At 36.3% G+C, this 26,203-nt stretch overlaps 1 protein-coding gene across 3 annotated transcripts in view; it reads left to right on the top strand.

Moving 5' to 3' along the window:
* The window catches only part of LOC129276373 (TELO2-interacting protein 1 homolog), a 56,539-nt gene extending 30,826 nt beyond the window's left edge, over positions 1 to 25,713 (top strand). For 2 of the 3 annotated variants that reach the window (XM_064109414.1, XM_064109413.1), the window contains 10 exons: positions 885 to 927; positions 1,961 to 2,088; positions 2,905 to 3,097; positions 3,872 to 3,977; positions 11,951 to 12,033; positions 13,337 to 13,452; positions 14,147 to 14,234; positions 15,224 to 15,310; positions 19,334 to 19,456; positions 20,843 to 25,713. In XM_064109414.1, the coding sequence (XP_063965484.1) occupies positions 885 to 927; positions 1,961 to 2,088; positions 2,905 to 3,097; positions 3,872 to 3,977; positions 11,951 to 12,033; positions 13,337 to 13,452; positions 14,147 to 14,234; positions 15,224 to 15,310; positions 19,334 to 19,456; positions 20,843 to 20,908 (1,033 nt within the window). In that variant the 3' untranslated portion in view covers positions 20,909 to 25,713. The remainder of the gene's footprint in view (positions 1 to 884; positions 928 to 1,960; positions 2,089 to 2,904; positions 3,098 to 3,871; positions 3,978 to 11,950; positions 12,034 to 13,336; positions 13,453 to 14,146; positions 14,235 to 15,223; positions 15,311 to 19,333; positions 19,457 to 20,842) is intronic. The other variant, XM_064109415.1, reaches the window with a different exon arrangement.
* Positions 25,714 to 26,203: the final 490 nt, after the last annotated feature.

Raw genomic sequence — 26,203 nt, 5'->3', positions numbered from 1 at the left:
TCAGTGTTCTCCAAACAGTTGATGGTAGATCTTACTTGAGAATTATGCATGTACATCTATTCATGTACATGTATATAACTGCCTTTTGAAAAACAGTTGTTAAACTTCCAACTGTTCCAACAAAATTTCTGGCTGAAGTTTACTAAATTCTGCCTCCACATTCTAAATTCCTCAATTTGTATTCTGATTTATTATGTAATTAAGAAGGTCCTAACCTTTCTATGACCTACAATCAACATTCATTGTCTTGTACAATCTGCCTCTATTTAACCCAACAGTTGACAGTAGGGTCAAGTACTGTAGATTTCATTGAGGAATCTATTGGTGTGTGGATCTAATTTTGTCATTATGAGTGGTCACAAACTGCAACTCGCTACTTACAGTGAATTTCCTTCTAGTGATTTCAATAAGCATTAGTAAATTATAAACAAGTATAAATCAATCTCTTCCAAAACATTCTAAAGTATTCTGGCAGTCTGCTTTGTATGAACAGAATATAACTGTATAATACACCTGTAATGCAATGTTAACATCCCATTGTTTCCCTTTTTTAACAAATCAAATAGTTGGCTAGAAGAATACACTTGTTACCTGATGGCAGTCAATGGGATTAGTTTATAGGAAGCAATAATAGTTCAAACCACATACTGAAATAAGTTTGTAAAACAAGACAGATGGTTTATCATAGATTACTTATTTCGATATTAGTGTAATGTTACATGTCACTTGGGGAGTTTGGCCAATTATTAACTATAACTTTAAATGTCTAAATATTGTAATATTTTCATATATATGTAGATATATGTTGTTATCACATACGATCCATAGACTTACAAAAAATAAGAAACAGCATTTTTCTCTCAATTTTCCAATTTTTATTTCAGCACATGTGATATACTACCATTGCTTCAGGATACCATTCAAGAGGTATTTGTTTGTATTGACTTTAGAAAAACAACTTTTATTACAAACATAAATAATGCACTCCAGGGGCTGCACAACAATTTTCAAAGTAGGGAGTTGGGGATGGTGGGCTGAACATGCAGAATATCATAAGTTGATGGCCATTTTCATGTTTTTCAGGACTGGATGCAAGCTTTATTTATTATCTGTGATTGACACAGAGGGCCATACATTCAAATTGTCTATTATTCAAGATTATAATGATGATAATAGGCATTTATATAAGTCTAATTTTTCTAAGAAATAACCTATTCAGAGGCACATTACCCGGGGGGGGGGGGGGGGGGGGGCTGTGCGAGCCCCCTGTAGGGTTTTAAAAAATAAAAAAGAAACAAATTGACCTTACATATAGGTGGAATCCTTTTTTTTTTCTTTTTTTTGGGGGCGGACAAATTATTGACCTTAAATTTATGTGTTAACCTAAAATCTACTTAACAAATTATGTTTACTTAATACATGTACTTCAAATTATAATTTGATTTTTCATTGCACTGACCATTTTACGATTGTTCACATGGTCAACCGCCCGCATTGCTTTTATTCACTTCTCTTGGGTGAAAATTGTTAATTGAGAGTGAGGATGAGCGTCATGAAATACTGATTTTAATACCACTGCCGAAAGAAAGTTTGAATTGGGTATATAGGAATCAGTGTACGGTCGGTCGGTTGCAAATATTGCACATCAAACTACTTCCTCAGTTTCAACCAATTCTCATGAAACTTGGCACACATATTGGTCTTGAGGTAAAGATGTGCAAGGCATATTTTTCTATTTGTTGGAAGTCGTGTTGCCATGGTAAAACATATGTAAAAAAATCAGGCAAAATCTTTTGAACTACTTCATCTGTGTTTAACCAATTCTCATGATATCTAGCTCACACATTGGTCTTGGGGTAATACTAGGCAAGACATTTTTTCCATGTGTTGCCATGGTAATGGTGTACACTGGGGGTATTAATCACCTTCAGTGATAGTTCTAGTTTTGTTTTAATTTCAGGTATTTCATCTCATGGATGAGCATCATTTGGATCAGGCAACCACTTTGATGAGTGTTCTTGAGTCTCTTATATCATCTATCAATAGATGGTATCCTAGTCAAGACAATCAATGTAAAGAGGTACCAAGGTAAGTACTTTGTAAACAGTCATTGATGAGTGTTCTATCAGTCTCTTATATCATCTATCAATAGATGGTATCCTAGTCAAGACAGTCAATGTAAAGAGGTACATGTACCAAGGTAAGTACTTTGTAAAAAGTCATTGATGAGTGTTTTGTCATCTATCTGCAAAATCGTGAGGAAAAATAAATGATTAAAAACAAAAAGAATGTAGAAGATTAGATATTGTAAATGGAAAATGTATTTGTTTTTATATCAAGCCTTTAGAGTGAATCAGTAAAAACATGGTTTAGTCTGTACAGAATAGGTGTTGTTTCCTTTCTCCACTATGAACAATTACAGAAATACTTGATTTGCGTTGTGGAGCATTGTGGCCCAGTGGATTACTCTTCTGACTTTGAAACAGAGGGTTGTGGGTTCAAATCCCAGCCATGGCGTAATTTCTTTCAGCAAGAAATTTATCCACATTGTGCTGCACTCAACCCAGGTGAGGTGAACTGGTACCCGGCAGGATTTATTCCTTGAATGCACTGAGCGCTAAAAGGCAGCTCGAGCTAAAGCCGGGGTAATAATATTAATAAACACTGCGCCTCAGAATAGATTATCTCTAGATAGATGACGCTATATATATATGCCTATTATTATTATTATTGTTTTTATTATTATTATTACTATGCTAGTTTTATAAATACTCCCAATGACAGGCTAAATTATGATTACAAGTTAAAATGTGAATATTGTGTCCCCATTTATTACATATTTTTATATTTTGACAAATATTCAATTAGTTATTACTGTACATTGTTTTTTGTTTTTGTTTACAGCTGTGAGAGCGATGAAGTGAGTTCTATCATGGCATTCTACAATGATTATATTCAGACTTTGAATAAAGCTGAGGACGATCTAGCAAACCTTGACGATGAGAAGAATCTAAACACAAACAAAGATGAAGATATATTGATGGATGAACCTGATACACCCAAACACCTCCCTCTTCATATTGATAATGTTAAACAGGTAAGGCTTGTTAGTGTTTCACGATTGAATGGTTGAATGTACTTTAGTCTTTAGTTTTAGAAATAAATAAAACTTTATAATTTTGCTCAAATTTGGTCACAACAGTTGCGCTTGAAAATAAACTTGTCACAAAACAATGTGGCGTGATCCTCTAACGTGACATATTTTTGCATTTAGGATTTGATGAGTTGGAGGGATGGGGGAGGTCAGAAGGTTAGGTTCATCACTATGTAGATACAATACATGTGGATAAATCACATTTTAAACTTGGTTCAAACTATAGAATTCTCTTAAGAATAGAAATAAAGAATGCAAGATCTTTCCATGGTGGAGGCATATATTTTAACAGCACTCAGTCAAGTGTCTATATAGTATTCTATACATTGATCCCTAAGCTCTAGTTAAATTTGGTTTGGATATATGGAAAAAATGTGGGCTAATATTAGCATTATGCTCAAATTGAAACCTGAAGTGTCTTATTATTAGTGTGGTTATTTTGTAATATAACACTTTGGTATGGACATGTAGGGATATTGATCATGTTTTGAGAAGGGCGCCTTGAGTTGAGGGTGGCTGGTCAGATGGGAAGGGGTGACTGAAGAAGACAATGAACAAGCAAGTAGTGGAGGAGAGCAGGAGGGTTGGGTTGAGGGAGGGGGATGCTTCAAATAGAGTAAAGTGAAGAGGGTAAAGGTGATTTCAGCAAATGCGAGGAGAATCCAGTCACCCCCTTCGTTAGATTTAAAACCTGGATTACTGCTTTATTTGTTGTAGGTGTTAAATCACTGTGTCCATGTGATGTCTTCATCAAACCCACGCCTAAGACTTCAGGTTCTTACTACTGTCCAATCAGGTATACAGTCCCTGCATCAACACCAAGGTAATTTAAATTTTACATCATTTTTATTTGTAATTTGGTGGGGATTTTTCCTGATCGCTAAGAAAGCATGAATTCATGTAATCAAGCAAGTAACCAGATGATCAAAGGCTAAAGGTCCTCTCAGAGGGACCTGGTAGTGACGCTAATTGCCTTACCAAAGGGCACTAGCGCATAAAGTGTGAATTGTAACCGGGTCAAGGAAATCCGAAACCCCTGCTCTACCAACTGAGCTATCACCCCTCACATATTTTACATATATATAGCTTTTATGACCTAGTCATGTAGTAAATATTGATGCGGATGGTGTCTTTGATGTTTCCTCTGAAACCCTAATTTACTCCAATAACTGCATACATCTACTTGATTTATGCTAGTTCAGCCCTTGAACAAGGTATACCCAAATAGTACTCCCAAAGATTTTTGCGCGATAGCGCCATCTCCCGTTAGTGCTTTCTACCCATAGAACATCGCGCGATGTGCGACCATCTTCCTCTTTGCTTTTTGCAAGCCTATGAGTAGGACGTATCAGCTAAGTGCTCTTGAAAATATATAGATATCAGACATCTCTAGCATTTTTTCACTAAGTTTTTATCATTTATAGTGGGTTTACATTTCATTTTTATTTAATACTTGTTTCTCCACACCTTTTCCAAGCTTTACAATGATTAACAAAATGAAAATCAAGCCTAAGCCATATCATGTAAATCACAGCTCAGTGTAAAGCAAATATCGTCACGATTGCCTCAGTGTGTGGGGGAGTGGGATGGGGCGCAATGCACTCTTCGAAGTGTTTTGGGCAAGGAAAAAAGTTTTAAAAGGTAAAAGATATCTTCAAATCAATTTTAATAGATAAATTCAACTTGTTCTTCATGATTAAGGTCTACTTTTATTCGCATAACTATTTCAAAGTTCTGCGCAAATCATTTTTCACTAAATTTTCAAAAGTAAGTGGTGTTCACTCAAGCGGAAATATTTTTCGACAGTTATATCGTCATTTGCTTAAATGGATCTGTACCAATGTTACAATGTGGAAAAATCTTCAGGATATTACAAATGTATAATTTTACAGGATTTTTTCTAAGTGTAAACTTTTTTTTGATACGCACTGTATTGTGTGTGAGATTGTTATAATCTGTTACCCAGCGCAGCTTTGGTGTGTTTTTGTTGCACTGTTTATCCGATCTTCTCGTCTGTGCATTTATACGGTGACACACGTCTCTCGGTAGGCGGGCGTCCCCCCCCCCTACTGTCAGGGTCGCGCTGTTTGCGTGATTGCGCGAGACGCCGGTGTAATTACGTGGCAAACCCCACTCTCTGCCACGGTTGTTTTCCTTTCTTCTACAGGTTAGGGGAGCAGACGTCGTCTCTTCTATTATATTCATTATTTCTTTTAGGTTACACAGTTTGCCTGTTAGCTGTAGATGGCCTTCTATGGTGTTTTTTTCTCCACCTTTTTCTTAATTTTCTTGATCTCTTTTGATCTTTAAAATTTTGAAGTGCTTCTTGTCGGAACGTTGGTCTCGACTTTTCCTTTCTGCTTGCTTTTAAATCAGATTGTTGTTGTTGCACTTTTTGGGATTGATTAATTTAGAGAATCATTTATTTGTTTGATCGATTAATCAATTTCTATTTTTTCTTCCTGTTTTGAAAATTTCTTATTCTAAATTTTTTTCTTCAGGCGGAGTCTTCAATACTTTTCTTTCTTGAAGGAATTTTATTGTTACTATTCTGGGATTGATTAATTAAGAGAATCATTTAATTGATTAATTAATTAATTAATCAATTCCTATATCCTTCCTGCTCTGAAAACTTTTTCTTCACAGGTGGGGCCTTCAATTAATTTCCTTTAGCTTTTATTCACTCCGGTTGAATTATTGCTTCTTCAATCAGTTGCTGATTGTTTTCTGGTTGATTAAAATCGTTTAATCGCCTCTTTGTTCTGATTGTTTTTAATTGATCGTTGATTGATTTAAAAAAAAAAAAAATTAAATTAATTTTTTTTTTCTTAGAAACCTCTCGACTTTGTCGGTTCCTTTCTCTTATTTGCAGGTAGACACCTAGACTGTTTGTCTTAGGTCTCTCCTATTTTCGGTTCCTCTTTTTGAGGAGTGGGAGTTACAAGTTTCTTACAATTTGTTCCTCCTTGTCTCAGCGTAAATTCTTTTGCGCTATATTTAAAAAAAAAAATTCTGACAAGTCTGTCGGCTTTTTTTCTTATACATGTAGGAGGACATTTAGGCCGGACCGGTCTTTCCAGTTTGTTTTTCACTGTTTTTCCTTTCCTTTACAGGAATTGTTTTTACAGCTTTTTCTAGCTTACGCCAAAAAAAAAAAAGAATTTCTGTTTTGGCAAATAGGCAAACATAAATTTTTTTTACATAGCTTACCCATTGGGTAGCGTGTTATTTCTTCCAGGTATCCTTTTTAGGTGTTTCCTAGATTGGTGGCGGTTACAAGAAAATTTCTTCTCTGTTTCCCCCCCCCCCCCCCCAAGAAAAAACTTGTTTTCTGGTTTTTTCAGGGTTTACAAGAATTGCTTGATGAGTGGGGCGGCTCCAGCCCCGGAGGACCTTGCACCCGCCGCTGGGATCGATCCGATACCAAGCGCCTTGATTTCGGCAGTCTCCAGCCGCGGCGGCGGTGAGTATGAGGTCTCGATGGGCAGTAATCTGAATTTGCCGTCAGATACTGCAGGCAGGAAGAAGGCAGGGACCGTGGCGCCACGGTCCCGTTCGAAAAAGAAGGTGGTAGCCAAGGCCGCCAGGCCTAAACCAAACCAGGGTTCTGATGCAGCTGTGACCTCATTATTACCCCCAGGGCTGATCGATCCACCGGCTACCGGATCACCAAAAGTCCGGGAAGAGAGTGCGGTGCTCTCCGCCCGGCACAGGTCAGGCTCGATGCCGTCAGAATCTTCCTTAACTGGGAGTTTCGGCAAAGGGCTGCCAGCCCCTGACCGTGAGAGGCAACACAATCTGACCCAGTCAGATTCGGGTGAGGCATCCTCGATCACCCGCGCCTCTTGTACCTCCTTCTGCTCTGGCCACGCCGGCGGAGCCCGCAAAAGAGAAGAAGAAGAAGCGGTCGAAAGAGAAGGCGGTAAGCCTCGGTGCCCCGGGCAATCCTCTTTCTGACGCTTGTACCAGTGGCAAGATGGCTCAACTATTCACGTTGCTCCAATCTGCTTTCGAGCAGTGTGGTTACCCCCCACGCTCACCGTCGGTCTCCTCCGCTGTTGTCCCCGAGCACCTAGCGAGGCAAGCTGACAGTAGCCGCCAAGCACCCCGGGGATCCTCCAGTGATTCACCCGAATCACCGGCTCGAGTACCGGCTAGCCTGGTACCTCAGGAACGCGTGTTCGATTCGACACACGCTCTGAATTTGACACGAGTGATCCAGCCGACACGCGCTGTTGACGGCCCCCCCCCCCGTCTCTCCGAGAGCCGGCCGAGAGGCAGCGTGGCACCTGCGGCTCTCGGAGCTCCACCGGGAGAGGAGACTTGTCAATGGGACAACCTCCCGGAGCAGGCCGTGGAGCATGACTCGTCGTGCGAAGAGTCTTATGGAGACGATCAGTATGAGGATGATCCCCAATCCTCCGCCGACCCTTCGGTGAGCGCTCAGGCGCTACTGGAGAAATACCTGCCTCATATCTATCCTCCTAGTGAGCATGATAAGGAGGCAGATGAGTCCTTGTTTTTTGCCCCGACAGCTCAGAGCTCGGGTGGCATAAAACTAACCAAAGACTTTAAGGCAGCATTCGATAATGCCGTCGCCTTAGCCAGCGCCCCAACGGCACGTACGTGCATAGCGCCAACTTAATGTGTTCCGCCATCTTGCTTGTTGGTTGCCGATAAAATGCGCATTTTCAGATTTTTTAACGCTCAGTTATTATCCATGACTGAAACATTGACCAATCAAAAACTAAGATTCTACAAGAAATATGAATATTCATATACGAAAGTATAAACATAGATAATTCAGTTTTATGTGAAATTTAAACCCAATACTTCAAAATATGGTTAGTTTTATGTCTCTAAAATGACCCTTAAAACCAGAATTTTATTACTAAAAAATAAAGGTTTTCCCAAGTTGCCATGGTAACGCGGTCTGAGATATAAAAGCTTAGCAAACACTTCATTTCAGTGATCGAGGATGTATTTGTTTACGGTATACGTCTACATAAATTATAACATTTTTTTCCAGACCATGGATGAACTTTCAAAAAGAGACATTTTAGGCAAGTTTTTACGATTTCCGGCAATTTTCTGACACAGGCACTTTGAAGAGGTAATTTTTACAGAATTAGAAGAAGACATCATGGATTTTCCTAATTATCACGACGGATATGCAACTTACTTGTAAACAAATCAAACAAAGTCTATGATACATTTTCGATAATGCAAAAAGAGACATTCAAGTCTCTGATTGAGAGCCGCAGATTGAACATTCGCACGGCGCAATGGTAGCGTTTTCGCCGAATTCGTCGGGGCGAAAACTCCAAGAGAGCCGTACCACTCACCAGTCCCGAACGCTGCGCTGTATGTTTGATGATTTATCTGGTGCCATTTCGTGCTTATAAATTTGTTTTTTCTACAATGCCACTATCTCATTAAAATTGTTTGTCATGATAACATTGGAAATATTATCGTTTAATGGCCCAAAGGATCGACTGTAATAAAAGATACTTTGAAATATTGTCAGAGAGTGATTAGTTAGGTGATGTTTATGGTCAGAATTTAGTCATGGCTTCGGGTGAACTTACGCGAACGCGGTCACTTGCTCACGGGGCGAGTCGGCCTGGCCCTTTGGTGGAAGGCCGTTAGGCAACGTGCGGTGCAGCTAGAGCAGAGTTGGGGAGTTATAGGTATAAAAATACTTTGAAATAAGTAATCTGCAAATATTTTTGTCTTATCCCTTTGGATTACTTAGATAAGAAATTCAAATTCTCAAAGTTTAAATCAAATTTTAGACAGTGACAACAAAGAGTGGTGCTGTATGGGGGGGGGTGGGGTCTTGCAAGCCCCCAATTCACGAACAAGAAAAAAAAGGAAAAGGTAAGAGAATCTTGCGAAATTGTTCAATTGGATTTTTGTAACCAAAAGTCAAAATTATGCTTATGTCGCTTGCTTGCAACTATATATTTTATAAATTTTGCCTGATACGCCATATCGTAGTACCCTCAATTATTTTCACTTGTTACGCCACTGACATGACTGATATAACATCTACTAGTTTATGATAACATTATTTGGTTGCGGGATCAAAGCATCAGCTATATAGCTAAACATTTATACTTTATGCCTGTTCAACTTCCAATACAGGTTTAGGCCTGTATTTATGAGATGTTAAGATCTATGGGTGCCTTTATTATTTTCATTTTCAATTAAAACAATTATTAATTATGTATTAATTTAGTATTAACCTCGATGATACATTTTATTGTATTAAATCGTACAATTTCTGTTGTATTAAGCCCCTTATTAAGCCCTTTTAAAAACATGCTCAGTAGCAGACCCCCCCCCCCCCCAATATATAAAGACAATAGAAGTGTATATAGAATTAATTGAACCCCCCCCTTATTGAGGACAAAATGAAAAAAAAAAATCAAAATAATCGACCGCCCCCCCCCCCCTTTGACGAGGCAGCTGTCGGTGGCCTGATGTCTTCATTGACTTCTTTTTGCTTGTAAAAATAATATTAAAGAAATAGGGGCTACTCTAAGTGTCCCCTGTGAAAATTGATTTGGATCTGCAAGTGCATGAGGCTGCGCCCCCTCCAACGTCATAGCTACCCCATATCTTTAGGTTCTAGCTCTCATATTTTTCAGCTCCCTGGTTTTTTGGAAGAAAAAAAAACGAGGCGAAAGAAAAGAGTGAAATAAATGAAATACGATTAATCAAAATTTGAGTTGTTTGAAAGAATTATACTTATCAGAGAAACTAAATTAAATTCTACAACCATGAAGAATAACAGCATTCTTGATAAATTCTGTTTTTTTTTCAAAATCAGAACCAATCAACCTTTTTCTGATTATTCTGTCACTTTCCATATTTTGGAGAAAAAAATAAAAGTGTTCATCGACGCCCTGTACTGCATGATGAAACTGTATCCCCACTCGGCCCTCGTAACCCCCCCCCCCTCTCTCCCCCTCCCCCACCACAATGCCCCTTGCTCATTTCTCTTATCTCACCTTGACCTTAATTAATTAATCTTAACTATTTGGCGGTACAGTCAAACGTGACTGGTCGCCATCAGTTTCATCCCCAACAAACAAGGAACAAACAATAACAATTCTGTTTTTCGACCCAACATCGTTCCTTTCAATACGCGTAAGGCTATACGTGGGCATGCACAAACAACGTGGGTTAACAAAAACTGACCCGCGTTTGGACTAAAATTGTGATTAAAATAAAAATGTTATAAATATGAAAAAAATATGTGTATAATGAAGGATATCTGATAAACGGAAAAACATCAATCGCTAATTCATAAAAATGCTGGAAAAGATTTGACAGAGGTTTTTAACAACGGTAATCAAGGGGAATTAGTGTATGGGTGAATGGCGTTCGAGCTTTAGCCGAGCGTTAGCCGGAGAGGGCGCGGGCCAAATCTGCCTGAATCTGGCAATATGGCGTCGTCCATTAAGCTGACGTTAGCCAGCGGCGACTGCACGTACGTGACGGCTAAGAACAAGAGGCATAAAACCTTCGGCAAGAAATTCAAATTTGCCGCGGAGGACACGGAGGCGTTTTTTACGCCCAAGTCCTCCCCCGAACTCGACCGCATCGGGGCGAGGCTAGGGGGCCGCTTCTCTACCGGGCAGTCTCGTGCGCTAGAGAAGGAAGACACAGGTTACGAGCTGCAAGCGCGCTCGTCATTATGCCTCACGGCCTATCTCGGGGCCTTAATGGCACTCCGAGCTCAGGCAGTGGAACTGGGGGTGTCAGTCAGCGACACCGTCGTCTTGGACGAGGCGTTGCTGTCTTTAGTGGGTGAGCTATGGATGCAGCTGTCGTATTTCGCAGCCTTGGCATCCAATGCTCGGCGGGAGAGAGTGCTCACGAAGCTTGGCATCCCGCAGGACATTTCAAATTTCCTTCCAGGCATACCCCAGTCAGGAAAGTTCCTCTTCGGGGGAGAAGCGGCCTCTCTCCTCAAGGAGGAGACAGAGGGCCGCAAGCAGGCTTCTGAGCTCATCAAGGAACTCAGACCTGTGCGCCCGACAGCTCCCCCGGCAAGGAAGCCGTCCGCTCCGAGGACGCAACCCCCACCCTGCTCCGCGGTTGCCCAAAGGCGTTCCCGGGCTCCCGCACCGCCGGCTCACAACCCACAGTCTGCACGAGGCCAGCGGGGAGGCAGGGGCAGAGGCAGAGGCGGGCGGTCATACATGTGAACATCAACTTAAGCATCATCCTGAGTGCATTCAAGAAAGGAAAGCAAGACTTCCCTCCTGAAGAATCTATAAGAGCGTCTTTCTTCAGGCCTATCTAGGTTTCAAATAAATAAAGCAAATAATCACCTCTTGATTTCACATGAAGAGACAAACTATCTGCAAACTGGAAGTACATAGTACCTTTCCTCAGTTTACATTCAACTTGCCTCCAAAGTGATAGTTTGCCCATCACCATGATCATTTGCTTGATATATCTTCTTGTGAATACAACTAGGGTTGTACATGTATGTGTGGATTGATGCAAATAATGTAGTGATATCTCTAATCTTGAAATAACTCATCTCTATGTTGAAGAGATTTCATTATGTCATATGTAAAAGATAATTTCATATATAATGTAGTTTGAAAGATATTTGGTTTAAGGTGGCTTGTTTGATGAATTGTACATGCCTTGCACAGTTTAATCAAAATGAGCTTATCCCTTGATTTCATAACAGGATTTTGAATCTTCTGAATGACCAACACTTTCCTAATATGAAATAGTTATCAATTTTCTTCACATTATTTTATTTTGTAGATGTGTTATTACCTCTTGTGCACAAACTGTGGCCATCATTTGTGTTAAGGTTTACTGATCAAGAGACGCTTGTCACTTGTAAGGTAAGTCTAAAAAAACAGACATCTTGAGCAGGTGAGATTTTCCTTTTATATACACAGCCATTTCCATGGCGGTCATCCAATTCACTCTGTCGCAGATACGAGAGTGCAAACCCATTTCAGAGAAAATCAACTTAAAGGTTTATTATAATTTCCATACTTTTGTTCTCATCCTTACAAGATTTTCATTGCTAGAAAAAATAATGGGAGGAAAAAACCAAGACAATTGCTTGACATTGGTATCTTTATTTTTACACAATACCAAGAATCTGAGAAAATGTTACAAAAGAGCTACAAGCTTGCAATTTTGGTTTAATAATAATAATAATCTGCTTTTAAGTTAATCTGTTTGACTTGCTTAGACTTTCTCAGTACAACAGGCCATAGGAAATACAACAACCCTGACCGCATTTTCAATATGCGCAATCAGCAAAACATATCACCCTTTCAAGTGCGCTATCAGTGCATTGTAGATACAACAATTTGCTGAGCACGCATTTGCATATTAAGTACGCGCAGCTGTTGTGTGCCTTGCTTCAGTACAAGTTTCAGTAGCCACTTTTCCTGTTAGTACATGTACATGTGCGTTGGTCTGTTACAAAAATGTTAAAGTTTTTGTTCAATTATCTCTCATTTCTTTTTTTCTACATCAATTGTACTCATACTTGCTACATATGATCCTTAGGTTGTACTACATGTGTGTTGTTGATGATGAATCCGATGCAAGTGACGCTAAGATCAGGTCAAAGGTCATCAAGGGGTCAAATGATCAAATGATTTGAGGTCATATCCGTCCTTTTTTCAAGTGTTTGTTCAACTTGCCCTCATTTCTTTATTTCTGCATCAATTGTGTGTACACGTGGTACAAATAATCATTAGGTATTACCACACGTCTGTTTATGAGGATAATGAGGTTGGAGGTCATCTAGGGGTCAAAAGATCATATTGCATATTTTATTGATCGCAAAATCAGGCAAGACTTGTGGTTCTTGAACAAAGAAGGATAATATTTGGAAAAAGCTATTTACATGTGCTATTGATTATTCGTTTTAAATTACCCGGTAGCAGATCCAGATCTACAATGATATGGTGATAATTAATATTGATTTTAAAGGTTTACTTGAATTATTATAGCCTTTATGTCATATTGCATGAAAACTATGTTGACGTTGAATGGCATAGTCTGTTATCAAATCACTATCAAATTTTTTTTTTTTCATTTTCCTTTGATACATTAACATTTAACATTATAAAAAATGTTTTGTGTATTTATCTGATTGTGTATCTTCATTCTTTGCCTTTTCAGGCGTTTGAGACTCTTCTCATTTTAGCTGAAAGATCAAGGGATTTTATCCGCAGGAGAGTTGTGAAAGATATCTGGCCCAAGCTTACATCTTTCCTACAAACACAAGCTTCTGTCAGGTTAGTATCATAACAGTTATAACACTAATCTAAACTCACTACTGTCCTACAAATACAAGCTATAGTGAGGTTGGTGACACGACATATGCTCCTGCGACATTTGCTCTGGTCTTTATATCTCAGAGGACAAAGGGTTAGAGTTAGGATTGTAATAGAGTTTTGGGTTCAGAATAATGTAAAGATGAGGATTAGAGATTATTTAGTTTCGGAGGTTTGGTTTTATGTTTAGCCAGAGCAAATGTCATGGAACCATGAGGTTAGTATCATAACAGATATCTGGTCTAACTCATTTCATTCCTGCAAACACATTGTTTGTTTTAAGATTTGTGAATCACCAGACTTTGAAGGATGCTTAGAGTAACATGCACCAAACACAGAAATGCATACATGTAAATGGGACTACATATGATGTTTGACCAAAATATTTCAGCTGTTTGGGGCCTTGTGATGTGAGGGCATCAGATGAGCAATCACTTTGATTTTTTTTTGCTTTAACATTATTCCTAAATAATTATTTACATCTCTGTCTCTCTTAATAAGAATTTCCTTTCAAAGTTGTGTGAGGGATTTGTGATGATTGTGGGTAATACACATAGTGTATGAGATTCATAGATGCCTAAATAAAAAAGATAGTATTATGTAACATTAATTATTTTCTGATTTAGAATGTTCCTATTCATTGCTTTTCATGCAGTTTGAGAGCTGGATCAAGTTATCTCCATACAGCTTACTACAAATTACAGCATTCCATTCTATCTGGAATTGGTCAGTTATGTTTACAGGTAATTTAAGTTATTCTGTTTGAATGTTTCAGTCACTTTGGCCCATGTGTGCAACCTTGCAGTGTACTGTAAGCTGTATGTATCTTTGATATCACATATGTCTGTAAATATTGATGTATTTGTAATGGAAGGTTTATTAAGCACTGAAACTGACATAAGACAATACAAGATGTGATGTCCATCAGGGGAGCGTTTCATGAGAGGACTTTTCAGACGTTTTTTTCGACAAGTCCCATTCTATCCGACAGTTGCCATAGTAACAGTGCTTCTCAGCCAATCAAAATCAAGGAAAGTTGTCAGATCTGACAACTCGGACAAAAATGTTGATGAAACACCCCCCAGGATTCTCAATAAAGAAATTCCTCCTTATTGACTGGTGGCATATCAAGCCTTCCATGCCATTGGAGAAAAATTGATGTAATGAAATATATCCTGCGACTTCTTGGGTATACTTGGGTGTAAAAACTGGAAGTATACGTAGCTCTTCTTCTTCTACAGGCCAGTGTCTGGTGTATCATCATACTGGTGAGGTGTGATGTGATTATGTCTGATAAAAGATTACTTACAACATGCAAGTGAAAACAACCACCACTATTAACAGAGCTGGGTCGTTTGTACCACATGTTACAATTAACATTCCTTTGGGAGTTACTTATTGCATGTAGAAGAATCTACTCTCATCGACAAGTTTTCTGGCAAAGCTCATTGCCCCTCTTTACTGTCGCACCCCATCTCAAGTATGGTTCAAACTAATTACTTGTACACTACCTTTTTAGGGATGACTTAAATTGGTTAATGGTGGCAGCATTGGCTATTTCATTTGTCACAGCATTCCGATTATTCATACTCTTTACTGAAAAATAACAGAATAAAGAAACCCTTCAAAATGTTTTAAACATGAGTATTATTACTAACGTCCAGATATTTACAGAATTGAGTTGCAATTAAAGTGAATAGCTGTTAACCATCATTGTTTCTATTTTGTACAGGTTGATGTCTCTGATGCTGACCTACTGTTAATGGTTGAAGCTTGTATTCCATACCTTAATTCATGTCAACCATTGGTATTACAAGAGGTAACCAATTAGTCCATATCACCCCCCTGCCTCTCTCTCTCTCTCTCTTCTCTCTTCTCTCTCTGTCATCTTCATGAGCAAAACACTCCTGTAGCATTTAACCAGAGCCAACCTCTCCAATTCTCATTTCGCTCCATAACTTTTCCTAAGTACACTCCCAATGAAAAGTTTCTACACTTCGGGTATATGTATACATTAATATTTCTGTAATTGTTCTACATATATTTATTAAAGCAAATTTGATATCATGCTTGACTTGCTTAACCAATTTTTGTCTGGCCTGCATAGTAGAAGCGAGACATTGTGGCCACTTTTCCTACAGCAATGACTGCGTCAAAATTGAAATGTTATCCAAAGTTAAGTTTTTTTAATGTAATCATAACTTAGAAAGTATATGAACCTATTTCATTAAACGTGAACATAAGGGTAATCAAGTGAGTATCACTGGTATCTTGCATGAGTTTTAGGTCACATTACTAAGGTCAAAGGTCATTTAGGGTCAATGACCATGTTGTAGTATCAACATTGAAATCTTAACCAAGTCTATGTTTTTAAGGACGTTCCAAAGCTATGTTTGTGTGCATCTTGATCTGCGCCTATTTTACACACTGCTTGCTGACGTCACAATGGATGGACAGGTAATTAATCAGCTGTAGGTATGAGCTGATTTTTCTCATCTGCACTCTAACTGCAGATCTGTTGTAAAAAATAAAAAAATTCCTATACAATTTCAAATACTTTACTCTGCAGTGCTGTTTGACGAATATGACCCCGAGTTTGAATGAATGGTTTGGAATTTTTCCTCACATAGATACAAAGCATTTGGGGCTTTTTTGGTGTTTTAAAAAGCACATTTGCTCTTATAAAAGTGCTGATAGTTTGAAAACAAGCACATGAACCCCTATTATTTAATGTTTGCACCTCTTAGGTATACCTTTCTTTACAACTTTGCAAAGTTTTGTGAAAATGACATGAGTTTTGAATAAAGTGCAGCATTTATTGTACTTCTCAAGTTTGTTATTGAAATTTAACATTTTTAGATTTGGTTTTGGTTATCTTTCACACCATTTTTTAAGAATTGAAGAACATCCATTTGGGTTAACTTTGAAGCTTTATAGCAAAATATCAAGCACATGGACCCATGTTCATTTTTGCATATTTTGAATATTCAGGTGCTAAAGACTATGTCCAATATTTGGTGAAAACGACATGGGTTTCACTTAAACTGTGGAACGTCCTTAAATGTCATCATACCTTTGAAAGTAAATGGATTTATTTCATGAGAGATAGACATAAAGGTAATCAAGGTCATCTTGTGTGAGTTTCTGGTCACATGATCAATGTCAAAGGTCATTCAAGTTCAACAAACTAAGTATTCAATCATTAAATAAATGATATTTTTTTGAAAAATTATTAATCTTAGCTGCAACCTCGCCCTAAGACATATGATGTATAATGTTGTCTCAACTGCAAGACCAGAGCGAGACTTTATAAGGGGGATTCACCCTGACAAAAACTTTGTTGTATAAATAGCAGAAAAAAGAATTAAAAATATTGGTGAAGGTTTGGGAAAAATCCATTTATAGATTGAGAAAGTTATTAGAATTTCAATTTTTTTATTTTGACATAAACGAGCAGCTCACCCATATGTTATGTGATATAAAATGCATGAGTTTCTTTTTCTAATGGTTCGTGATGACTTTTTTTTTTTTTTTTTTTTCTCGCCTGCATAGCTTTTTAAATGTCATCATAACTTAGAAAGTATATGGACCTAGCTCATGAAACATAAGGGTAATCAAGTATTACTGAACATCCTGCGTGAGTGTCAGGTCACATGACCAAGGTCAAAGGTCATTTAGGGTCAATGAACTTAGACCATGTTGGGGGAATCAATATCGAAATCTTAACCAAGGTTAAGTTTTTTAAATTGCCTTAATAACTCCTAAATGGACCTAGTTCATGAAACTTGGACATAAGGGTGATAGTGTATCACTGAAGATCCTGCCTGAGTTTCAGGTCACATGATCAAGGTCAAAGGTCATTTAGGGTCAACGAACTTTGACTATGTTGGGGGGTATTTGTGGAATTGTCATTACTTTGACATTTTATGGATCTAGCTCATGTAACTTAGACATAAGAGCAATTAAGTATCCCTGAACATCCTGTGTGAATTCCAGGTCACATGACCTAGGTCAAAGGTCATTTAGGGTCAATGAACTTTGATAATGTTGGGATATTGGTAGAATTGTCATAACTTTAGAGTTTATAGATCTAGTTCATGAAACTTGGGACATAAGACTAACCATGTATCCCTGAATATTTTGTGCTTGTTTCTGGTCACATGACCAAAATCAAGGTCATTTAGGGTCAATGAACTTTGGCCGTGTTGGGGGTATTTGTTGAATTGGCATCATAACTTAGAAAGTTTATGGATCTACACATGTAGTTCATGAAACATACATGTAGACATAAGGGTAATCAAGTATGAATGATTGTATTGTGTATGTCTTAGGTCACATGATCATGGTCAAAGGTCATGTTGGGTCAATGGACATAGTATTTTATTATCATAGAGTGTTTTCTTTTGTGAATAATAATTTAATAGCTGTTTTCAAAGTCAGCACTGCTGCTATATTGAATCGCGTAATGCAGGCGAGACTGCCAGAGGCGTTCCACTTGTTTTTTTTAGGAGCAGAGTGTGAAATCCTTTGTCTATTGATATACTGAAGGTACAATGAAACCTTTTTTCAGTTTTCTTAGAAAATGACATTTCATTGATTTTTTACCATACGATATGTAGGAAATCTAATGATTAGAATTCTAATCACTTTTTATTCTTTGATGGATTTTCCTCAAAACTTTGCCAGTATTTTTATTTATTTTTTCTGCTATTTTACTATAAACTTCCCCTTTAAGGCGCTGCTTTTTCGACGACGGTGGCAGCGGCAGTGTTGTCAACATTGAAATCTTAACCAATGTCAAAGGCCAAGTCCACCCCAACAAAAAGTTGTTTTTAATAAAAAGAGAAAAATCCAATAAGTATAACACTGAAAATTTCATCAAAATCAGATGTAAAATAAGAAAGTTATTACATTTTAAAGTTTCGCTTAATTTCACAAAACAGTTATATGCACATCCTGATCACTATGCAAATGAGGAGACTGATGACGTCATCCACTCACAAATTCTTTTGTATTTTATTATGAAATATGAAATATTCTAATTTTTTCCTCATTGTCAAGTGAAAAAGCAATTAATTGCTTCCTGAACATGTGGGATTAATTCTAAATACTATATGGTTCAGTCAAGTTGGTCCTCATTGTCAAATCTGCAAAAAGTGAAATATTGGATAATTCAAACAATAAAAAACAAAAGAAGTAGTGTGTGAGGGACATCATCATCTGTCTAATTTTCATGTCACAGAGTTGTGCATATCACTGTTTTGTGAAAAAGCGAAGCTTTAAAATGCAATAACTTTCTTATTTTACATCAGATTTTGATGAAATTTTCAGTGTTATGCTAGTTTGATATTTCTCTATTTATTCAAATCAAATTTTTCTCTGGAGTGGACTTGACCTTTAAAAAAAATATTTTATTTTTAAAGTTTTTTAAATATCATTTCATTTCCTTAATATCAGTTTTAATTCTTATGAACCTTTCAAATTGGTTACAGTTATTCTACTGTCCAGTGATGAAAGGAATAGTAAATGAGGAAATATGCCATTGTTTTATGTGGAAAATATATGTTACTTGCTTATGAAATGTCTATATTTCAGACATTGTGGGCTCCAATTCCTTTAGCATCATGATGCTACATGTAGCACATACAATAAATCTCTCATATCAAGAATTTAATTGATTTTGAACAAAAAAAAAACCCAACTAAAATCAGACTTACTTCCTTTTGTAAGTGGACAGCAGAATAACTGTGACCACTTTGAAAGGCCCTACATGTCTAACTTCCATATTTGCTATCATGATTGAATTGAATCCGTTATTGATTTCAATTGTTTTTTATTGTAGGTTTGTATGTCAACATTTGCTAGTTTTATTAGACTTGATCCTGATGCTGTTTGGTTGAGTCTTCAAGATGTTAATAGTTCATCAATGTTACAACCACCTCATCCATGTTTCCATGATATTAAGGTATAGTACATGTAGTTATGCATCTTACTCACAGAAATCAAGTTTGTAAAGATTGGAATGTTAATTCCAAACTTGATTTCTGTCAGTAGGTTTATCATCACCATTGTCACAAAATGATATCTATATTTTCTTATTTTTTGCAAATGAATTGACGTAATGAGAAAATGAAAAAAGGTACACTTTGCTGCATGATATGAAGCTTTACATAGGATGTTATATCAGATTGTCAAGGTAGTAGGTGTACTGGTATTTATTCAGATATTGTTTCTAATTAGATTGAAAAGACATTTATTTGTGGTTTTGTGTAATGGAGACACACATTAGCTCAAATGCACACACATGAATGCTCTATCTCATCTCCTCTTCAGAAAGAATTATATATATATATATATATATATATATATATATTTCTAAATATACCAAAACTAATACCTATTATACAGATAATTAAGATAAGATGAAGGTGATATTTCTTGTCAGTGCATTCCGTCTTTTTAGAAATTCAGTGCTTCCCACATAAAAAAAAAAGAGAATTATTAATGATTTATCATAATGTAATAACAATACAATAGATGAATGACCTATCATTGTAAAGCTTAGGGTCTCGTCTCTCATTTGGTTTAAATCAGAAGATTTTTCATTCACCCATGAGTGAGTATGAACAAATATGTTCTTACAGATACCCTACCATAGCTATCAGACAGTTAAAACAAGTCTTTATGCATGTCTGATCTTCAACAAAACAAAGTGTTAAGAAATTTCAACTCCTAGCCTGTATTTATATTTCAAAATTATTTGAATTCAAGCCTTATTTTGTATAGACATAACTTTATTTCCTAAATATTTTGTGTGAGTGAGGTATCAAGTTACAGAGCAAATATTGAACTTTATAGGCGTGTGATTTTCTTTTTGAAATTCAGATACCACCATTCAAGTGACTTTTTGGTATCCTTTCTTCAAATTGTTTTTACTCACTCATGCATAAATGAGGAATCTATATCATACCAAATGAAAGAAGAGACTTTTATAGGCTATTGTTTTGTAATAGAGTTATGATAAATGATTCAAAAATCAATATTTTAATTTTTTTTTTTTTTTTTTTTTAATTCAGGGATGTACTCTGTCCATTACATACCTGCCTAGTTTCTATTTTTGGGGTAAAGATGTTTTATTTATTGTGTTCCTATTTCTGTGAAATTTTTTCTTGAGTATTGAATAGGAAATTAAAGAGTATACCTATATCTGGAAATTTCTTTTATATTTGGAATCAAAGAGTTTGAGGTAAATAAAACAAATAATGGTTGCCTTCCTTATGCACACTGTACATGTATATAGTCTCAATTATGATGAACAATAACGAAGTTTTTTTAATATATTTTATTTCAGTTTGGTTGTGAATCATCAAAATCATATGAGTGGAGCAATATTGACAAACTCCTGGGAAAGCAATGAAAGCAAGTATTCCTACACTAATGGTCAATACAGAGGTACAGGTTTCCCAGAAAAAAGCAAACCAAGTATCCAAATTTCTTTTTCCTACTTCAGAAAACTATGTTTTTCCATTTACAACAAAATAAACTTGAGTTTATCGTATCTTGAGTTTATCGTTTATCTTGAAACCTATTTTATGTTTGAAGTTTCAATTTCAAAAAACCATGTTGCACAGAAATATTGGTCAAGATCTGTTAACTTTTTGCCTGCCATTCTTCCCGTGCCACAATATTTTAGGATGCAACCTTGGTTTTACATTGACTTTGCTAATTTGCCCCATAAAAGCTTTTGATTGCTTTATTGTAAAGAAAAGCTTTGTATTGTGAGAGAAATGTGACTCAAGGTGAAGTTGGCAGTCCTCTGTATGTTACTTAGGGTGCGTTTATCCGCCACTTTTTCACCCTAGAATCATGATCTGAATCATGATTCAAATCATGATTCTGCAGAATCACGATTGCGTTTAGTCGAAATTGAATATAATCATGATTAGAATCACAAACATGAAACACAAAAAAAAGGGCGTTTAGAAAGACGTTTCTGCAGAATCACGTACGAAAATGTTCGAATAAACGATATCATGATTCTATGACCTCACTGTTGTGTCGGGCTACTGTCGGTTTGACTCTTGCCAAGCTCAAGGCGCTCTATTTGCTCATTGTATGTACATGATTATGTACTACGCATGCATTTCTTGTCATGTTCAAGTTCTGTGTTGGTTATCGCATCGTCCACTACTTTTTATTTTTTGGTCATGTCTTCAACTTCAAGTTCTAGTAAATGAATTAACTGGACAGACAATGATCTCAGTTGTTGTTGAATATATAGAGTATCAATATTAAATTGGATCTACGCTGAAATTCACTTCCAAACACCATTTTGGATAAACTAACAAGATGAATAGAAGCATATGGACCCTATATGATAGAAGTAAACAAAATGAGGTATAGACTGAATTCTGGAAGCAAAAGATTTTTCGAGAGCCGAAACACACGTGCCAAAAACTTCCTCTGTCAAACTGCGCACTAGTGATGCGCACTGGATTGGCCCGAATCTGAGGAGAAACAGCATTGGAATGAAGGTCGTCTAAACGCTGATTCTGTGATATTGTGATTCATGTTTGTGTTTTGAATCATGATTCAAATCATGATTCAAATCATGATTCAAATCATGATTCTGGCTTGAGGTCGCATAAACGCAGCCTTAGTTGAACAGAGAGGGCAAAGAGTTATCTCAAAATAAAAGTGTATTCAAATCGAACCATGAATTTCTTGTCAATTTATTTTTTACATACCAATCTACATGTACCATGCATAAAAAGACCTTGCAGCGCTAGTTCATTGTACACCTGTAATAAACTAGTTCACTAATATATCCAAAATTGTTCTTTATTGTAATATCAGTTGTTACCAATTGAAAAAAATACCTGTTTTGTCTTCCTGGGCTAACCCCTCCCCCCCCCCCACAAATAGGTGATTTATAATGTCATTGACACAGAGGATCACTTGCATTAGTGGGCTGTACATTGGCTTGTCATTCAAACTAAAAACAATCAACCAACTACCATGTCCATAGGTACCATCAGAAGTATGATATTATTTTCACCTTATCGCTTTTTTTTTAAATCTTTCCAAATGATTAAAAAAAAGCAGTTCTTGAATAGTGCATATGGGCAATTCCATAGGTTGGTGGACATGAGCTCAATGTGTCTTTGTACTATACAATCTTTGTACTATACAATTGTATTATAGCCCATCTGAACCGTAACATGAGTAATCACTTTATCTGCACCCCTAGTAAAAACCATGTGTTCTTTATTTTTTGAATTATATACAAATTTGTCTCCCTAATATACTTCTTTGAAATGGATATAATAAACTTTCATAAAAGCCTTGCATGAGGACACTTTTCACTTATGTCCACTTTTCATTTTATGCATGTCCAAATCATGTAACATGAGTAACCGACACATTTCAAAGATTTGCCAGGAGCATAATGAAATTTCCCAAGTTTTGTTTTTATACAAAGGATAGTCAGACTGCGTACTATGTTGTGATAAAGACATGTTTAGTTCCTATCAATAATAATGGAGTTACAGCTCCAAGTATGAGTCAAGGTGTCTCCAAATGGTTACATTTGGAGTGTGAGTGAGTAACCGGGAGTGTGTGTGAGTAACCATGGAATAGGCCATATCACATTATATTGTCCCTATACACTTCCAAAGGGTGCTTAATGATGCTATTGCAAAGGTCAAAATAGGCCACTATACGGTACATGTTAGTTGGTAAATTGCTTCAATTTGAATGAATTATGAAACTACTCTTATATGAGATACTGTAACACTTTCTCTTGATCCTGAATGCTAGTAATTGGAATATGGTTCGAGGGAAAAATTCTTCCAGCACAGTATGCTGTAAATAATAATCTTTTAAACTGGAGCTAGATTGGCAATGTAGTAAAAGAATTGCTTTTTAAATATACAAAATGCTACTTTTTAAATGAAATCTTGCAATATTTGTTCATTTATTGTATCTTTGTTTTCCAAACTATATTAAGTGGCTTATGCTGTTTAAAGGTCAAGTCCACCCAAGAAAAATGTTGATTTGAATAAATAGAGAAAAATCAAACTAGTATAACACTGAAAATTTCATCAAAATCGGATTTAAAATAAGAAAGTTATGACATTTTAAAGTTTCATTAATTTTTCACAAACATTGATATGCACAACTCGGTGACATGCAAATGAGACAGTCGATGATGTCCCTCACTCACTATTTCTTTTGTTTCTTTTATTGTTTGTAAAATATGATATTTCATTTTTTACAGATTTGACAATTAGGACCGACTTGTCTGAACCATATAGTATTGAACAATGCTTATTCCACATGTTCAGGGGGGAATAAATCGTTGTTTCACTTGACAATCAGGAGAAAATTCGAATATTTCGCATTTCATACAATACAAAAGAAATAGTGAGTGGATGACGTCATCAGTCTCCTCATTTGCATACCGATCAGGATGTGCATATAAGTGTTTTATGAAATTAAGCAAAACTTTAAAATGTAACAACCTTATTTTACATCCGATTTTGATGACATTTTTCAGTGTTATGCTTGTTGGATTTTTCTCTTTTTATTCAAATCAATTTTTTGTTGGGGTGGACTTGTCCTTTAATAGTGTGATGAGTGTAAGCAAATTAAATCTTTATAAATGATGAGATTCTAACTCTCACAAAATGAAGCCACTATGGCATATTAAAGGGAAGCCTATCCCATTGGATAGTGTCATAATAATCAGGATTTTGCACTCTTTTGAAAATTGCACTAACATTTATGATTTGAATGTCTAAGCTGTTTAGGGGTTGTTTGATAAAGCTGTATGTAATTGCACTTAATTAAGCCCTAATCAAATTTGAAAAATTATGAATTTTTTATTTTTCATTCAGATGCTTGTTAAATATAATAATTCTGCCTCCCCCTGCCCTTGTCAATAAACATGTACAAGAACGTACAAGTTACAATTTTATTGTTTTTTTGTATGGTCAGCCCCCACTTTCAGAACCATTCAATAGCCCCTGATTGTGCTATAAACAGATGATTTTTCTTGTAAAAGTATGTCAAAGGATTGAATTGTCCTCAACTTCTCTCTTATCTTCTCTTCATTTATAATGTTCTGGTTTATGAGTTTCAGAACCTGCAGACTATAAAGTACAAATTTAAGCTAGTATGACTCAGCTTGAAACTCATATTAAAGCAAATGATGGTTTTATGTAAAGTATTAGTCAGGCAGCACACACAAAAAAACAAGCTTTCTAAACACCTTCAATGTAATTTGCCATAATTTGCCATTTACCAAAAGTTTGTTGACCTTTTGACATTTCCGGTCATAACTACTAGTATTTAATGGGAGGTCAAGAGTATATGGTTGTGTACATTTTCTTGTTTCGTATAACAAGACAAATAATCTGATGTGTCACTTGACAGAATTGGGGCAATTTCAATAATTGACCCCTAACATGGTCAAGATGACCATTAGAAATTTGCCACCAAGTTGAAACTTGTCCCTTGTGATGTCACCAATCACATAAAAGTGAAAAATCAGACTTAGCCAAATTGTCGAAGTAGCCAGTAAATCATGACATATGCTGCCCGCCTACAATTTTGCAAAAATCCACTCGACAAAAAAGAGAAGAAGTGTAGCTTGGAAAATTTCATGAAAATCAGATAGGATATAAGAAAGTTATGGTATTTTCAATTTCACGAGATGGTAATTTTGTGAAATTAATTTGGTGATATGCAAATGAGAAATCAAAATCACTATTTCTTTTCCACTATATTATATGATATATTTCAATTAGTTTTGATTTGATAATTAGATAAGCTCTTGACTAGGAATTATAAGTTACAAATTTCATGGCGATTCCACGTATTCAAGAAGTCAAACCTTTCTCTACATTTTCATTACATTAAATGAATTTAATGTAATACAAAAAGCAATAGAAAGTGTGTGCGTAATTTGTTCCCTCATTTGCATAATGACATTATTAAGCAAAACTAAAGAATGCCATTTCTTTGTTTTATCTTTTGCTGAATTTTTAGTGTTGTTTTTGTGTTTAAATCAACTTGTTGTGGACTTGGCCATTAATTTTGTGTATGAAAAATAATCCCATAACTCACAATACATTTTTTTTCTGTTGTAAGAAACCATTTACCTGTAATCTGATGAAGATGAAATTTATATTTTTGTAATAAAAATGCATGTCATCAACAGTTTTGTGTGTACTTGCTTGTACTTCTTGCCTATCTGATTCATTGGGTGATATGCATAAAAAGTAGCAATTGCTTCAAGTAAAAACAATCGCTAGCCTAGCGAAAGCAATCATGCCTCAATTGCTTTATTATTGGTTATGCATATATCCCTTTGCTTGTGCTTAAACTGAACATACTGCCCAAGGTTCAGGTCACATGACCAAGGTCAAAGGTCATTTAGGGTCAATGAACGTAGCGTATTATATGAATGGTGTTTTTTTTTTGAATAATTATTTCATAGTCATTTTCAAAGTCAGCACTGCTGCTACATGTACATGTATATTGAATTGCTTAATGCAGGCAAGACTGCCAGAGGCAGTCTGCCACTTGCTGTTATAAGTAGTTCCAATTTGCACTTACTAGGAAGAAAATATGTAGATGTAAGCTACCTTGAGATTCACTCATGTGCATAAACGTGATAACAAAACACGAATGCCCTGATCAAGCAAAC

The sequence above is a fragment of the Lytechinus pictus genome, chromosome 14 (assembly GCF_037042905.1).
Source record: "Lytechinus pictus isolate F3 Inbred chromosome 14, Lp3.0, whole genome shotgun sequence".
Classification (NCBI taxonomy): domain Eukaryota; kingdom Metazoa; phylum Echinodermata; class Echinoidea; order Temnopleuroida; family Toxopneustidae; genus Lytechinus; species Lytechinus pictus.
The sequence above is the reverse complement of the archived record's forward strand: the minus strand, read 5'-3'. Positions and strand labels throughout refer to the sequence as shown.